The 16,066-nt window shown below is 44.8% G+C and overlaps 1 protein-coding gene across 1 annotated transcript in view; it reads left to right on the forward strand.

Annotated features, from left to right (window-relative positions):
* Positions 1 to 15,742, forward strand: part of LOC147463049 (phosphotyrosyl phosphatase activator (PTPA) family protein) — a 29,808-nt gene extending 14,066 nt beyond the window's left edge. The window contains exon 2 of the mRNA XM_086486802.1: positions 15,227 to 15,742. Within this exon, the coding sequence (XP_086342928.1) occupies positions 15,227 to 15,245 (19 nt within the window). The 3' untranslated portion in view covers positions 15,246 to 15,742. The remainder of the gene's footprint in view (positions 1 to 15,226) is intronic.
* The last annotated feature ends 324 nt before the right edge of the window (positions 15,743 to 16,066 follow it).

The raw sequence follows: 16,066 nt of genomic DNA on the forward strand, positions 1-16,066 counted from the left end.
CTACTTCTTGGACGTGTCAGCTTCATTAGTGGAGGGTTTCTTTGTGGGAGGTACAAAAGGCTTTGCTGCAGCATTGCCCTTGGCTGAAAACTGTTTGCCTTGGGACCCTCTTGTTACTATTAAATCCATTGGAATCTCCCTTTGACAGATTACTGGCTACTCTTGCATTCTCAATCAACTGCGCCATATTCATGACAGTAGTCTTTGTGCAATAGTCCCTGATTTTCTTGGGCAATCCGCAGCAGTACTTCTCAATCTGTTCTGACAATGACAACCTATAGGAGGTTACTAGCAACAATGCGGCCCAGAACTGTTTATTGTACTCTTCCAGATTCGCTCATTGTTTAGCATTCAACTCTTGCCATTCTGTCATCACACCCACTTCAAAAGTATTTGTAAGCCATGCAGGTGCAACAAGTTGTTTAAATTGGACCCACGTTGTTGGGGCTTCACCTTGATTCAACAATGCGGTCCGCCATTGAAGTGGTAGCCTTGCGTATCTTTGAAGACTCTGTGAAGTTTCCTCCAGCATAAGCTGCATCAAACTATTGTATGAAAATCAAAGCCTTCAGTTGATTCTCAGCTCCCCTGAAAGTTTCAAACTTCACTCCCTACCCACCTTCCTTGTAATCCTTAGGCCGACTCAAAAGAGTCACGTTGTTATAAATAGGTGCCCGCAAAAGTGGTGCTCCATGATTATCCATTCCAGCACTCGCATCACCTGTTTTACCTGTCAGATCTGCATTTTGGGCATATGATTGTGAAAAAGCAGCCATAGCAAATTGTGTTCCAGGCATTCGAAATTTACCATAGGCACCCCGAAAACCTGGTTGGGAACATACATAGGATTACCCATGCTTGTTTGCATCGTCCCTAATATGTTCCGTGACATATAACCTGTGAAAGGTCTAGCCATAGCTTGAAACATTGAACCACCTTCAAAATAACCACGATATGCAGTAGGTAACGGAAGGGTCTGACGCATAGCCTACTCATTACTCCCTTGACCATTCATAAACCGTTCCTGTCTAGGTAAAGCAAATTGCCTTGGATCAATGGACACCGCTGGTTGCTCAACCACATGGGCTTTCCCTTGAGCATCACGAGTCCTTTGTGCATTGGAAATCTCCTTTTCCTGCAACGGCTCAGTCATACCCTGTGCCGAAGCCTGAAAACCCTGTGTCAGAGCCTGTAAATCTTGTGTAGGAGCCTGCAAGAACTCTTGCATCCTTGTAATTGCTGAAACATTTCCATGCAACTACGCAGTTGAGCTCTGAACAACCTGTCCTCTTCTTGAAGAGTTGAAGGAACTTTCTCTGTGCCATGTGAGGAATATCCCTCTTCAGGAATTTGGTCTCTCTTCTCTGCCATAACGACAAGCTCTGTGTTGCTTTTTCCCACAACCATCCACGCTGCACTTTTTGAAGACACAGTGACTATCCCGTCGATGGGACCATATAACCGGCCTGTACACCGTAGAGGGCGGTATTAATTCAATTACCTGTTAACTTTACACAGAGCACTGGGAAGAAAAGAGAGAGAGAGAGAGAGAGAGAGAGAGAGAGAGAGAGAGAGAGAGAGAGAGAGAGAGAGAGAGAGATGCGTCCAGCGACTAGAATGTCACTGCGCACACGAAGACTAACACCTTGTAGGTCCCAAAGACTGGCGCCCCTTTCGGTATTTCTTTATTCAATTGAAAATAAACGATCCAATCACTCAGATCAAAGTCTCACAAAGCTGTCCAAACCTGGTGAGGGCTGAAATTGCAGGGTTTTGACCCAATTTCGGCAGTTGAAAAATCAGCCTCCACTTTCAAAAGGGGCGCCTCCTCTTGGGATGAGAGTCTTTGGAAGTGTGTGTTCTTGCAGGTTGCTCTCCTAGTGCCATGTCTCCAGTTTGCCTCTTTTGAGTTAATTCCCTAGTTCCCACCTACTTAAAAGTTGTAAGTGATTTGTCGAGTGGCCTAAATTCCATTTGGCGCACACATGCTTCCATACTCATCAGAATTCAGCGCTAACTGGCCCGACCAATCCCAGACTGACCGACCTAGAGTCCCGATGTGAGAAATCTATTCGGTTGCAGCGGTTTCACACTAGCATGCAATGTCTACTTGCACCTTTTCAAGGGTTCCGGGGAAAACAAGTAAAAAGAAAAGAAATAAAAATATGTAGTACATATTTAAAGAAGGCAACAGGAAAAATACACCTCCTGGTGTTGACAGACGGAACAAGAAGCCGCAAGGAACATATGCCATTGTGCCGGTGGTAGCAACCTGCAAGAGGAGGGTGCGGAAAGAGGTGCTGAAGCGCACAAGGGATCTCCGGATCAGGACAAACTGCCTTCCAAGAGCAATGGCTAGGAAAAAGAACTTTATTGCTTAATGAAAGCAAGAATGTCTATATCTCTTCTCCATCATACTCTCCTGACTATACTACTATATCTACTTCTCATAAATCTTCTCCAAAGAAGAAAACTCCTACTACTTCCCTACGTAATACTAAAGAAAAGCCCCGGCTTAAGAAGGATAATTGCAGGTGTCACTGCAAGACGCGGGTTTTCAAATCCGGTGACAAGGATGTGAAGTTTGACAACTACACAGGACGGAGAGATATCTCCAAGGCACTGTCTTTCATCAGGATGTTTGAAGTTGCTTTTGCCAACGTGAACTTCATTGAAAAATCTAAGTTGCATCATGTTGGGGTGCATCTCAAGGAGATAGCAAACAACTGGTGGTTAGCCAAGATTCTGGAAGGTACACTAGCTAGAACGTGGGCTCAATTCAAAGCTGAATTTTATGAACAATTTCTTCCGCCTGACTTTGAGAAGGACATTCGAAAGGAATGGGACTGTCTCGCCCAGAAGGAACATGAGAAAGTCATGGTTTATGTTGACAAATATTGATTGGTTCTTCTGAAAGTTACGCCCTTCATGAAGATTTCCGACGAGGAAAAGATGCGGAAGTTTGAAGCAAGCCTTCAACCATAGCTTTAGAAGAGCATGAGGTGTACCTCCATGATACCCTTCAGCGTATGATGGAGTCGGCAATCATTGCCGAGGATCTACATTCCAATGGTACCCCCAGACGGATGGAACATAGCACGTACCGTGCAAGGCAAAGAGCAGTTTATAATGACTATGGAGACCAAGGCAAAAAGCGTCCCCCATACGACCCGGATCAGCCTAAGAAATGAGAGGGTACCAGAAAACGGCTCAAGTAACTCACACCGAATCAAGTAGAGACCTTCAAAGAGCAAGAATGGTGCTTCTAGTGTGGTGAGAAAGGACACATGAAGACCCACTGCCGGGTTCGGCAGCAACGGCAGGAACAAGCATCTACGAAGAAGGAATCTGCTCTATGGAGCTTGAATTCCATTCGTGACGTGCAAGGGAATCAGAAACCGAAAAAGAGAAGCGTCAACTTTTTAAAGGCTGGGGATCCGTGAATAACTAGCGAGTGTCGATCCTTTACGACCTTGGATCGACGGACAACTTCATCTCACTGGAAATTGCAGAACGCTTGGGCCTCAACCGGCTCAGCTTGAAACTTTGGTCACTTCCGGATTGGCATTCGAGGGGTTGACCACCAATACAACTCCGGTGCAAGGAAACTCAATCTTCTTATGGACGAGTACAAGGACCGTGAATGCTTTTTGTTGGCACCCATCGAGGGATGTGATATCATCTTGGGTATGCCATGGCACTACCATATGCAACCGGTCCCAGATTATGTAGAAAAGACCCTCGCTTTTGAGCATGAGGGCAAGAACATTAAAACTTTTGCCTATGCAGAGGATTGGCTATTCCACATTGTAAACCATATCTCCATTAAGAAGGAATTAAAGAAATGCGTTTCTGCTTGATTTTTGCACGAGAAAAAGATAAAACTAATGAGGATTCGCTCTCTAGTTTGGAGATTAAAAGTTTTCAATTTCTTGAAAAGTATTTTCAATTTCTTGAAAAGTATAAAGAGTATTACACAGATACTCTGCCAGATAAGCTATCTTTGGAACGTCTGGAAGATCATCGCATTGATCTCGTACCGGGTAGCTCTCCTCCAAACCAACCCCCTTACAGGGTTAGTCTTGCTCAGCAAGAGAAAATTTTGAAGCAAGTCAACGAGCTTCTGGAAAAAGGTCTAGTATGACCAAGTACTTCGCCTTACTACTATGGAGTCTTATTGGTGCAAAAGAAAGACGACACGTTTTGAATGTGCATAGACTATCGATCTCTAAACAAGATCACTATCAAGAATCGTTTTTCGACCTGTCGATTGATGATATTCTCGATAAGTTGTAGAGTGCAAGCATCTTTAGTCGCATTGACTTAAAGAGCGGGTATCATCAGATACGCATAGCCCGTGAGGATATCCATGGACCATAAGATTGCTTTTCGCACAACTTTTGGACTTTATGAATTTTTGGTAATGCCTTTCGGCTTGGCCATTGCTCTTGCCTCATTCAATTGAATGATGGACCGAATTTTCAGCCCACACCGAGCTTTATGGGAGTATTTTTTGATGACATACTCGTCTTTTCGAAGATGGAGGAGAAACATCGAAAGCACTTGGACATAGTGTTTCAGGAATAACGAAAGCATGTGAGTTGCATGTGAATGCAAAGAAGAGAGTTCTTCCTCATTAAGATACACTATCTTGGCCATATAGTCTCACACAACCAAGTGAGTATGGATCCCGCAAAGATCCAGGTGGTACAAGATTGGCCAACCCCCACTACGGTACATGATGTATGTAGCTTTTTTGGATTGTGTTCCTATTATTGGTTATCCGAGGCTTTGCTCAAGTAGTAGGACCACTCCATGACCTAACAAGGAAGAAGATCCCTTTCAAATGGGGATCAAGACAACAAGGTTCCTTTGATAGGCTATAGTATCTATTAAGCCATGGACCTATTTTGATAGTACCAGACTTAAGGAAACCATTCGAGGCTCATTGCAAAGCTTCAGGCGATTGCATCGGGGTAGTGCTTAACCAAGAAGCCTATGCAGTGGCTTATGAAAGTAGATGGCTTAAGGATGCAAAATTGCATGCCTCGATTTGCTTATGGCTGTGATTCACTCCTTGTCTACCTGGAAGCACTACCTTCTAGGAGCGGATTTTGTGATCAAAACCAATTGCGGTAATGGAAATTATTTGAGAAGCAAAGGAGACGGGCCAACTTTTTGTCCATGTCTCACTTCTAGATCCTTCATACGACTGGGAGTAAGAATGTTGTCGTAGACGCATTGTCTAGACGGCCTAGGGTGAATGTAGTCACTTCCGTATATCACCAAGAATTGGAATCACTTTCGAAATCGTATCCAAATGACCCTGACTTCTCCTCCATTTGAAGCAAGTTACAGAACGGAGAGAATGAATATCCCTATTCCATTCGGGATGGTTATCTCTATCACCACCAAGCAATTTGCGTGGCGTTGCCATTGAGGAAGAAAATCATGGAAGAAGCACATGCTTTGCCCTATGCGGGTCATCGGGGAATTCTCCCTACGACTTAGCATTGGAAAGGTATTTCTTTTCGCCAAGCCTTAAAGCAGACATTGATTAATATGTCGGGGAATGTTTGGTTTGCTAAAAGGTAGAGTACGATCGACACAAGACGCCTGGGTTACTCCAACCTTTATCTGTGACTGATCAACCTTGGGAGAGTATTGCCATGGGTTTTATTATGGATCCAAAGACCCAGACTAGAAATGATGTGATTTGGATCATTGTGGATAGATTTAGCAAGGAAACTCACTTTATTTAAGTCAAGAAAACGATCAAAGCGGACTGTATGGCTAGGATTTTTTTAGCACAGATCTTTAAGCATCATGGGATGCCCAAGTCTATTGTGAGTGATCGAGATCCTCGCATGACAAGAAACTTTTGGCCTGCCTTGTTTGATAACCTTGGCACAAAGTTGAATTTTTCTTCCGCATATCATTTTCCATTGTCAAACGGATGGGCAGAGTGAAATTGCCAATTCCATAGTATTGGATATGTTGAAATCTTATGTGTTAGAAAGACAGTCTGACTGGGAGAAGTATTTGTCCCTTGTCGCGTATGCGTATAACAATACCGTATATTCGTCTACGGGGAAAGCACCTTTTGAGATTCTTTATGGTAAGTCTTTGCTTCCACTGAGCCTTGTAACTAAGGATAAGATTTTTGCAGCGGATGAGTTTGATCAGGATTTGAACACGGCTTCCGGCCAAGTTAAGAGAACGATTTTGCGCTCTTAGGAAAAACATAAGAAAACTGCAGACAAGCTCATGACTTAACAATTGGTCAATTAGTTTTACTCAAGTTTAAGAAGACAAGACTAAAGAAACAAGCGATTCATAAAGGGAAAGTGGTAAAACTTTGCCATTATTACTATGGGCTGTTTAAGATAATTGACCAAGTGAACGATGTGACGTCCCAATTAGATTTACCATCTGATTGGAAGATCCATAATGCTTTCCATGTTAATTTACTCCGGTCATATGTGGGACCGCCTTCGAGTCAACCTATTGCTGAGGAACCTCCAGAGGTTGAGGAAACGAAAGAAATACTCCAACCGGAGCAAATCATTCATCATCAAGAGCGGCCATTCAAGTCCGGGGAAGATTACACGGAAGTATTTGGTAAAGTTCAAGAATTATTCTACTCTAGATGCTCAGTGGATGACCGAGCAGAAATTAGCATCTTATTCTGAGATTCTGGAAGGATATGTACAAACACTACTGTTGAGGTCAACTGTTTAGAAGCCAGAGGGATGTTGCTAAATGGACTATTTTCTTATTTTCTGCATAATTTCCTTTTATTGAAATTAGGATATTTACATGTGTGCACTTGAACCGTAAGGTTAGGAACTATAGATCTACTGGAATTATAAAAGCCATTAGGAACAGACAACTCTGATGTGTCATATGATGGGTGACATTAAGCATTGCGAAGGGGTTGTACCGTTATTTCGGTAGGAGAGACCGGGAAACAAAGCCATCAGGAATGGACAACTCTGATGTGTCATATGATGGGTGACATTAAGCATCGCGAAGGGATTGTACCGTTAGTTCGGTAGGAGAGACAGGGAAACAGGTATTCCTGATGCGTCACGTGATGCATCGATGACAGGAGCATCAGAAAGGGAAATTCCTTTGGTGTGGCAAGAAATCCGAACTAGAAAAAGGATTACGCACAAAGACGCAAATAAAGATGGGTTTTAAGAAGCTTTTTCTTAAAAGCGGAATATTTTTAAGTGTTTTCTGAGAAAAGCAGATGTTTTCCCGCGAGGAATCTGTGTTTGCATTGCATCTGTGCCTGAGACCTGCATCTGGGGACGCCTCGAATGTGATTGTACAACATCAATTTCCAGCTCACTCAATTTCATTGAGTTTTGCCCAGGTTCACATTTTTTCTAAAAGTGACTGGCCACCCTTTGAAAGAAAATAAACCATCTTAAATAAAAACCAGCGCTGGCTGTTTTGGCTGAAAATAAGGCAGCGATCTCCTTCTCTCTGCACTTGCTATTTCACCCACCAACCCTCCCCTATCTCTAGCGCTCCCTATTGCCCCTATTCCGCCCGGCTCCGCACTGGCTATGCCTGCCGGGTGCTGGAGCCTATAAAAGCAGCCCACCCTCTCTCTCAGTTTCCCAAAACTTTAAGCGCTAGTAGAAAGGAGGATCTACCATCAGAAATTTGCAAGTGATCAAGAGAGGCCAGCACCCGGAATTCGCTTTCACGTACTCGGAGCGACAGGTATCAATTGTGAATTTGCCTGTGCTTTTGCACTACGCTTGGGAATTCCGTTTGTTTGCTGAGCCTCGGCTCTCAGTACAGACAGAAAAAGGATTGAGAGCTCGTTTCTCGGATTTCCCTCATGGGAAGGAACGACCATCGAGTCTAAGAATTAGAATGGAGGGGTTTTCTCTGTTCTTGTGCTTGTAAAAAAGATTCTCCCTAATAAAGATTCTCTTTAAAGGGGGGCGGGGGGATGAGCCCATCTTCTGGTCCCAAATACTGTGTCGATCCTCTCCCTCATCTCTTTTTTGAGTTGAAAGATTATTTATTTTCAGCTTGTTGATTATTCGTGTGTGCTCCTGTTTATGACACATTCCATACAAGTGGTTGCCTCGCTACCTCATTTGGGTGATAGGCCATTGTGCATCTCCAAAGGTCTCTTATGCTCTTAGACTTTTTGTCGAGATGCTCTGTAGAAAGAGGCCTTGGGGTCCTTAACTACAGTACAAGAGATGCTCAAAAGGAGAGCCCCAAAAGCACTTCACTTAAAAGCACTAACTCCAAAAGCATTTGTGAGCGAAACTGTCAAAAGCTGCCAGCGTAAAAAGAGAAAATCCGTACAGCTTGCCACATGGCACAACCATCGCAAAATGTGGAAAATTCGTATAGGCCTACCACGTCAGCATCCGTACAATCTGCCACATCAACATGTCAATGCATTTACGGAAATGAGCCTTAGAGTTCAAGCTTCTGGTTTTTAGGGTTCTAGGCCCCTTGGCCGGTGCTCCACAACTTGGGTGGGAACTAGGATTTAAAAATCCATTCCTCTTCAATTTTAGGCCCCTCGACCATTCTTTCCAGGTTCAAACTTTCTCTGTTATTTGGATTCAGTTTCTCTTGTCCTTTTTCTGCCATTTCTTTCCAGTTGGGCATGCCACGTCAACACTTTGTGACAAAGTATGGATCTGTACAATACGCATCATATACATCAACCTTGGTACAAGTGGGGAGGCAATTGGAGGTTATACTATGAAGGAACGTTATTTGATATCGAAAACCATGTTGTGTGTGACACGAGATTTGAGGAAAAGGTGTTGACAGAGTGCTAGAATCCTCCTTTTGTTGGGCATGGAGGCATTGAGAGTACCTTGAGAGGGGTGGAAAAGTAATTCTACAGGATTCAATTCAAGAAAAATGTAGATGAGTTTGTACGCTCTTGTTTGGTGTGTCAAAAGGTCATATGTATTTTGTCTAGAATACCTTTTTTTTTTGGATACAAGAGACACACATGGACACCTTTATGTCTTATAGACCGACTTCGCCCTCTAGAAGACGTCAATAAATGCTTCTCTCTCTCTCTCTCTCTCTCTCTCTCTCATACCAAAGGTATATTAGTGGACAGAGCCACTGAGCTCGGGAGCGCTAGGCGCCCATGACTACGAGGGCGACCACGACATCGATGGAGGCTTCACCAGAGGATTATGACTATTCTAGCACGATATGGGAGATGCCCAGTACGACTATTTACAGAGGTGGAGATTGACAAAGCTCTTCAGCGACTGATGCAATACTTTCTTGGACAACGCCCAATGTCGGGCATTGACGATGATGATGATAATTTTAGTTTGATGATGATTTTAGTTTTTTGGTTTTAGTCTTTCACTTTACTTCATTTTATTTTTGTACCGAGACATTGGATTAGATCCCCAAGGATTGTATCAGTTTGGTCTCATAGGTCAGCCTTTTGAAGATGTTTAATATAATATTTCATCTCTCACGTTGTCTCTCCTGTCCCGCCCCCCCCCCCCCCCCTCGTGCTGCTCCTGTGTTTCCGCCCCCCTTCCTCGCGCTGCTGCCCCCCCCCCCCCCCCCCCCGGCAAGTACATGCTCGATACAGAGAGTCTGCAACAGGGTTTTCGAATTTTCAAATTTTCAGAAATTGATTGCAGGCAGAAACTGAAGAAATTCAGAAATCACAGAAAATTCCAAAAATCTTAGATTGCAGATTCTTGTTGCAGAAATTGCAAGGGTACGCAAAATGTATTCTTGATGCGGGAGAAAATGTATGCATAATGTGGAAACATATGTGCGCATAGTGTGGCTCTCGTTTTTTCTGGCGGCGATTAAGCATGAGGAAGTAGAATGATAAGATCGACCCCTTAGAGGATGCCATTCAAAAGTGCAAAGAAGAAATGACGGAAACCATTATCAAGATGAATCGCAACCTATTGGGCACAATAAAAATGCTCGAAGGACGCGTCTTGATCCAAGAAAGCAAGATAAATGCACTGGAAGATCGTGTGACGTCTCAGGATGAAGAGATTATGTCACTCAAGAAGGATCTCGTTGAAGCACGATCAAGAAACACACTTGAAGAGGGCGAATTGCAACCCTCAGTAATAGAAGAAATCAACACGATCAAGAAGCAAGTACGGGCCATCAAAGAGGGAGAAGAGCAACATTAAGAAATGACGACTTCCTGGGTGGATGTTATTACAAAGACTCAACAGAAGGCGGATGAAGCAGAGAAATGGATCAAGAAAGGAAAAGGCAAGGAAATAACGTCCACGTCCACACCCACTATTATTAATCTGACTCTAGAGGAGGAGCAAAGAAGACGTGTGCGCGCTTTACATGTGAGAATTTGCGGCCTCAAAGACGGATAATGTGGACGAAGGGGTAAAGGAACTCATGGCTTTGATGGGGGTTCATGAGCCGATGCACACAAGATCTTGGCGAGTGGGCAACAAGAAAAATGGAAGCAATGGGGAAACCTCGAAAGAAAGGGCACTCATCCTATGTTTTCCCTCCATCAAAGCGAAGGTCTTTTTGAAGAAAAGGCCAACTCTTAAAAAGACGGGCATCTTTCTCGGGGATGATCTTACCCTCTCGCAGATCGCTCATATGCAAGAGGTAATGCTGGAGATTAGAGCGTCAAGGGAAAAAGACAAGATTGCCTTTTACCGAGATGGAAGAGTGGTAATACTCGAGGGACGCTCCACATGACGGTGCGAGACCTATGGGACCACACTCAAAGTTGCCGCCTGGAATTGTAATGGACCTACCTTGATGTGGGTGCTTTTGAGGATAGTTTTACTAGAAGAGACATCATCTTCTACTTCGAGACACATCAGGCCCCTGGGCAATCTATGCCTCACATCAGTGGTGGATACAGATGGGAGACAACTTACAGACAGGAGACGTGATGAGAGCATAGAGGGCGGGGCTAAGGGGGAGTGACAGTGTTATTTAGAGAGGAGTTGCAGCCATTGATACATATAGCCCGCAGGGATGAGCAAGCTAGGTACATGTGGGTGAGATTGAGAGCAGAGACAGACAGATATCTTTACATTGCTATTTGCTACTTTCCCCCGAGTACATCAGTCTATGCATCACCCAAAGGACAGTCCCCCTTTTCTATTTTGGATGATGACATATGGGAGTTCTCTAGAGATGGTGACATTATCATTCTAGGGGACTTCAATGCTAGGATTGTCCATCACCAGACAGTATTTTATGATACTTAAGAGGAGATGCTGAGAGAGCTAGATGTTGTAGAGACGGGCCTGTCAAGACTATCACAGGATGTGGAATATACTAAGTATGGGCGACACTTGATAGACATGGGAACTGCACATGGACTGGCCATCTTGAATGGCCTACAGAGATTTCCCGCTGCGGGAGGTTTCACATGCTTTCCACACAGGCATAGAGCTAGCAAAATGGATTATGTCATGGCACAGTCGAGTCTCATCTCTAGTATCCAGGATCTCACAGTTGGGCCGAGACTTGTTGGGGTGGTAGTGGATCATGCTCTTGTGTCGTTGACGATCTCTTTCCAGTTCAGTGTAGCACACAGGCCATGGGTAGCAGCCCCTACTCGCTACACCTTCACGCGGGAGACGGATTCTGTATACATAGACGGGATCTACAAACGCCTATGCACGGAGGAGCCAGGGCGACCTCTGGAGGAGCTTACTACTATACTGACACAAACATTACATGATGGAGCAGCAGAGGCATACCCACACACCCAGCCTGAGCAGAGACCCCGTTTAGGGAGCATGCCTCAGAACAGCTGGTATGATGCGGAATGCTGCCATACTAGAGCCAGACTTTAGAGGGAGGTGCTTTTGGGGGACATCACTCACAGACTGACTTCCGATGCCTAGTGCGGCGGAAGAAGAGGGCATTTTTGGCTCTACTAGAGCAGGATCTATACCAACTATTCTTGAGTCAGGACTCGCGTGAGGCACGGCGGCTCTTTCATGAGCAGTCCCCCCCCCCTGCTCGGGCCATTACCTCTACAGAGACTTGGGGTCGGTACGCGTCATCTTTGTACACAGTACCTGGACAGCCGCCCCTTCTCGACCCCCCCGATACATGCCCACACATGTGCTTTTTTCACCGCTGAGATGGTGAAGAACTTAGAAGGTCATTGACAGGATGAGGATTGGGAGAGCATATGATCATGATGGCTTAGTGGCTGAGCATTTCATGCATGCCATAGATCTACTAGCAGAGCTTCTAGCAGTTATGTTTAACCGTGCCATGTGTGAGGGCTTGCTTGATACTTGGAGCCTATCTATGATTGTACCTATCTTCAACTCAGGAGACCCTATGGAGCCTGGGAATTATCGCACTATCATGATTGGACACACATTGGCACGGTTGTACGCATCCATTCTTGAGCAACAGTTGAGTAGATGGAGAGAGAGGGAGGAAATGCGTGCAGCTGGGCAAGCAGGGTTTAGGAGAGGTTTTTCTACTCTTGACCATATCTCGACACTCAGGGCCATCATTGAGGAGGGCAAATCCCATGGGAGACGGATCTATTGTAGCTTTGTGGACTTTCGCAAAGCCTTTGACACAGTACCCAGAGCTAGATTGATGCGCAAATTACAGGAGATGAACCCACAGAGCTCATTTGGGGGATCAAGGCATTGTACAGATCAGTAGTTAGTAGGCATAGTCACAGGGGACGCCCTTTTTCGGGCTTCCCGTCCCCACTTTTCTGTCCCCACTTGCCGTCCTGCCCTCTTTTTTACACTAAAAATCCATTTGAGCCTCGTCCCCTGTCCCCTTTTCCACGTCCCGGAATGCGTCCCTTGTGACTATGGTAGTAGGGCATGTACGCACCTTTGAGGGTCTATCTACACCGGTTCACTCCACTATTGGGGTGAAGCAGGGTTGCCCGCTCTCTGCTACTCTATTCGGTATGTATATGGATGAGGTTTCTGACTACATTGAGAGCAATGGTGATAGAGGTGCACAGCTGGCAGGGACATGGATTCCACTATTGTTATATGCTGATGATATTGTGTTGATCTTTGACTCTCCGGAGGGGATGCAACGTCACTTGGATGCTTTGCATAGGTTTGCCCACGAAAGTGGTTTGTCTGTCAACCTTGGTAAAACCAAGGCTAAAAACCACTCCAAGGTAAGTGTAAGCATATGTATACTCCACGGTCTCTTGGCCGTATGTGAATGTAGGTGCTGATCTCCTGATCCACTGTGGGGTGGTGTTAAACAACATAACCTTGGTGTTTAACACCACCCCACAGTGGATCAGGAGATCAACACCTACATTCACATACGGCCAAGAGACCGTGGAGTGTACAAATGCTTACACTTACCTTGGAGTGGTTTTTAGGGGACTTGCATTTTCATTGAGGAGAGCAGTAGAGACCAGATTGACTAGAGCCCATGCAGCATTGGGTAGATTGGAGAGGATGTGTTCGCAGCTTCACTTTCAAGACCCTCGGACGAAGCTCTGGCTCTTTGACACTTTGGTGGCTTCTGCATTGCTCTATGGAGCTGAGATATGGGGACCTTCATTGGATCATCACGTGAGGTCGGGTCGCAGTGATGGATGGGGGAACATGAAGAAACCTTTGATCTCTATGATCTCACGGCTCATTAGAGCCAAGGCTTCAGTAGCACGTGCCATTATCCGAGCAGAGCTAGCGCCCCCCCCACTAGTAATTAAGGCGCTCACCAGATCAGTGTCCTTCTACACCGCATGTGGGAACTTCCCAGAGACAGATATGCCTGCCTTGCACTTGAGTACTCTCGACAGTTAGCCATGCAGGGAGATACAACATGCTGGTTTGGGGAGATGACATCATGGTTTCAGGCGCATGGGTTCATCATAGACAGGCTGCCACCCTTCCAGTACACACTGGATGCACCATCTCTCACTCTTACACAATCCGAGATCACCAGGCTCATCCGCCAAGACTTGACTCAGCTAGACACCAGGAGGACATGGATACAGCCAGCATAGGAGCTGGACACGAAGATGGCTTTCTACAGAGAACGCCTACGGAGGACGGTTTTGTGACGAGACCCAGATACATGGACACCCACTTGTCTCATGGGATACGTTGTGCTATTGGCCAGATACGCGCATCTTCTCACCAACTGCGGATTGAGACTGGGAGATACAGTGGAGTACCAGCAGAGGCCAGGACATGCCCCTTGTGTCATGGAGCCTGAGACTGAGTTGCATCACACATGCCGCTGCCCCGTCTACTACAAGATACGAGGCCGTTTCCATTGCTTGTTTAGAGAGGGTTTTGGGCCACTCTCGAGAGTCATGGGATACGAGGATCAGAGATGCCTGGGTTTGTTCTTGCTCGAGCTACGCAGACACAGAGATAGCCTGATGAGAGGAGAGGCTAGCCAGTCTCAGAGACGGATCACGGATTTCTTTAGAGCAGACACTCGATAGCCGGAGGAGCTACTCCCACAGCAGAGCTCACATTCGTCTCACACCAGAGGCACACTGATCGACTGAGTGATTGAGCTGGGGAGATCCAGATGCCCACAATCGCAGAGGACTACACAACATCGACGGAGGCTGCATCAGAAGATTTGGATCACTCTGGCCAAGCATGCTCGACGCGCGATCAGACTACTAACCATGGAGGAGATTGATGAGATCCGCGAGTGACCGATGCTGGATCTCCTGTGATTTAACTATTTAGCTATCCCAGCCAGCTGCTTACTTTGCTTAGTTCACATCGATCAGCTTAGGATTCCATAGTATTTTTCTTTTGTTATGTTGTTATTTTGTTACTCTGACTTTGTATCAGATCCACCACATTGTAACTTTTTGGTCTCATAGGTCACTTTGGCCTTTTGAAGACGTTAATATAACATTTCATTTCATTTCATCTGTGTGTGTGTGTGTGTGTGTGTGTGTGTTTCCCCCTCTCCCTCTTTCTCTCCTCCATAGAGGCAAACTAATACTGTAAGAACGATCCATGGAAGAAGGGATTGTTGATTGTGGGATAATTAATCTTGGTCACACTAATTTTTAGCATGTATCTCTGTGGTGGCATGTTTTGTCAAGGCCAAATTATTTGACTGGTCATGATGAAGTATTTAAATGCCACCTCTTGTTGAAGGTCCACGGATATTGGTATGGAACAGTATGTTACCAGGTTGACAGGGAGCTCAAGTGTTTATTTGATTTATTAAAGCCTTTTCTGTCTTTTGACAGGGAATATAGCATGGGTTAAATTATCCAGTACAATTGGTCAAACAGATATCCAGATTCCACATTATGGAACAGCTCACCACACAGCTTTCGTGGTGTGACCTTGCGATATAGATGTTCAAAGAGCCACGGCTTCCTCCAGCACAGTTGATAAAAAAGGTATTTCTTTAGGAACTGTAGCATGTTTTCCATCCTTGTTCCTTTGCTTGGAGCATATATTCCATGCAAAATTGTCAAGACTGATCACCTCACAGTGCCAAATTGAGGTTTACTGGTCTGTTTAGCTTTCCTCGAGCAGCCATTTTAATTCGAGGCTGTTACTTTTATTTTCCCAAAAAGCTTATAGAAGTTGCTAGGTATGGTAACCACACAATCAGAGCATGCTAGCTTTGGGAGTCTTATATCAAGAGACAGTGATCTTGCTTATACTTGGTTCGAAGTTTCAGTTTCAGTGTCTTATGAGTGGGCAACTTTCTCGACCAATTAGCTGAAATGTTATGATCTATGCTTGTTGGTATTCATTTTGGAAATAGTTTTTCTGTGTTCATAAATTCATTTTTTTGGCTTTCTAAAGCAAGCCTTAGTGAAGAAGAGAGATGGGCATTCAATCTTTGTTGGTTTTAGTTTGTAAATGGGTGCTTTGATTAAGAGCTTCACATTGCTTTTTTTCTTCTTCTTTTTTTGTTTTACAATGCCAACATGACCCGTCACCTAGTTATCAAAAAGATTTTTGTCTGATTCATGATTTGCGTTCTGAATTTGAGTACAGCGGTGAACATCTGAGTTGAGAAGGCATTATCAAAGTGTAGGAGGGCATCTTTCTAAGAGGAACATTTGTATACA

The sequence above is a fragment of the Adiantum capillus-veneris genome, chromosome 2 (assembly GCF_014529385.1).
Source record: "Adiantum capillus-veneris isolate H3 chromosome 2, ASM1452938v2, whole genome shotgun sequence".
In the NCBI taxonomy this organism is placed as follows: Eukaryota; Viridiplantae; Streptophyta; class Polypodiopsida; order Polypodiales; family Pteridaceae; genus Adiantum; species Adiantum capillus-veneris.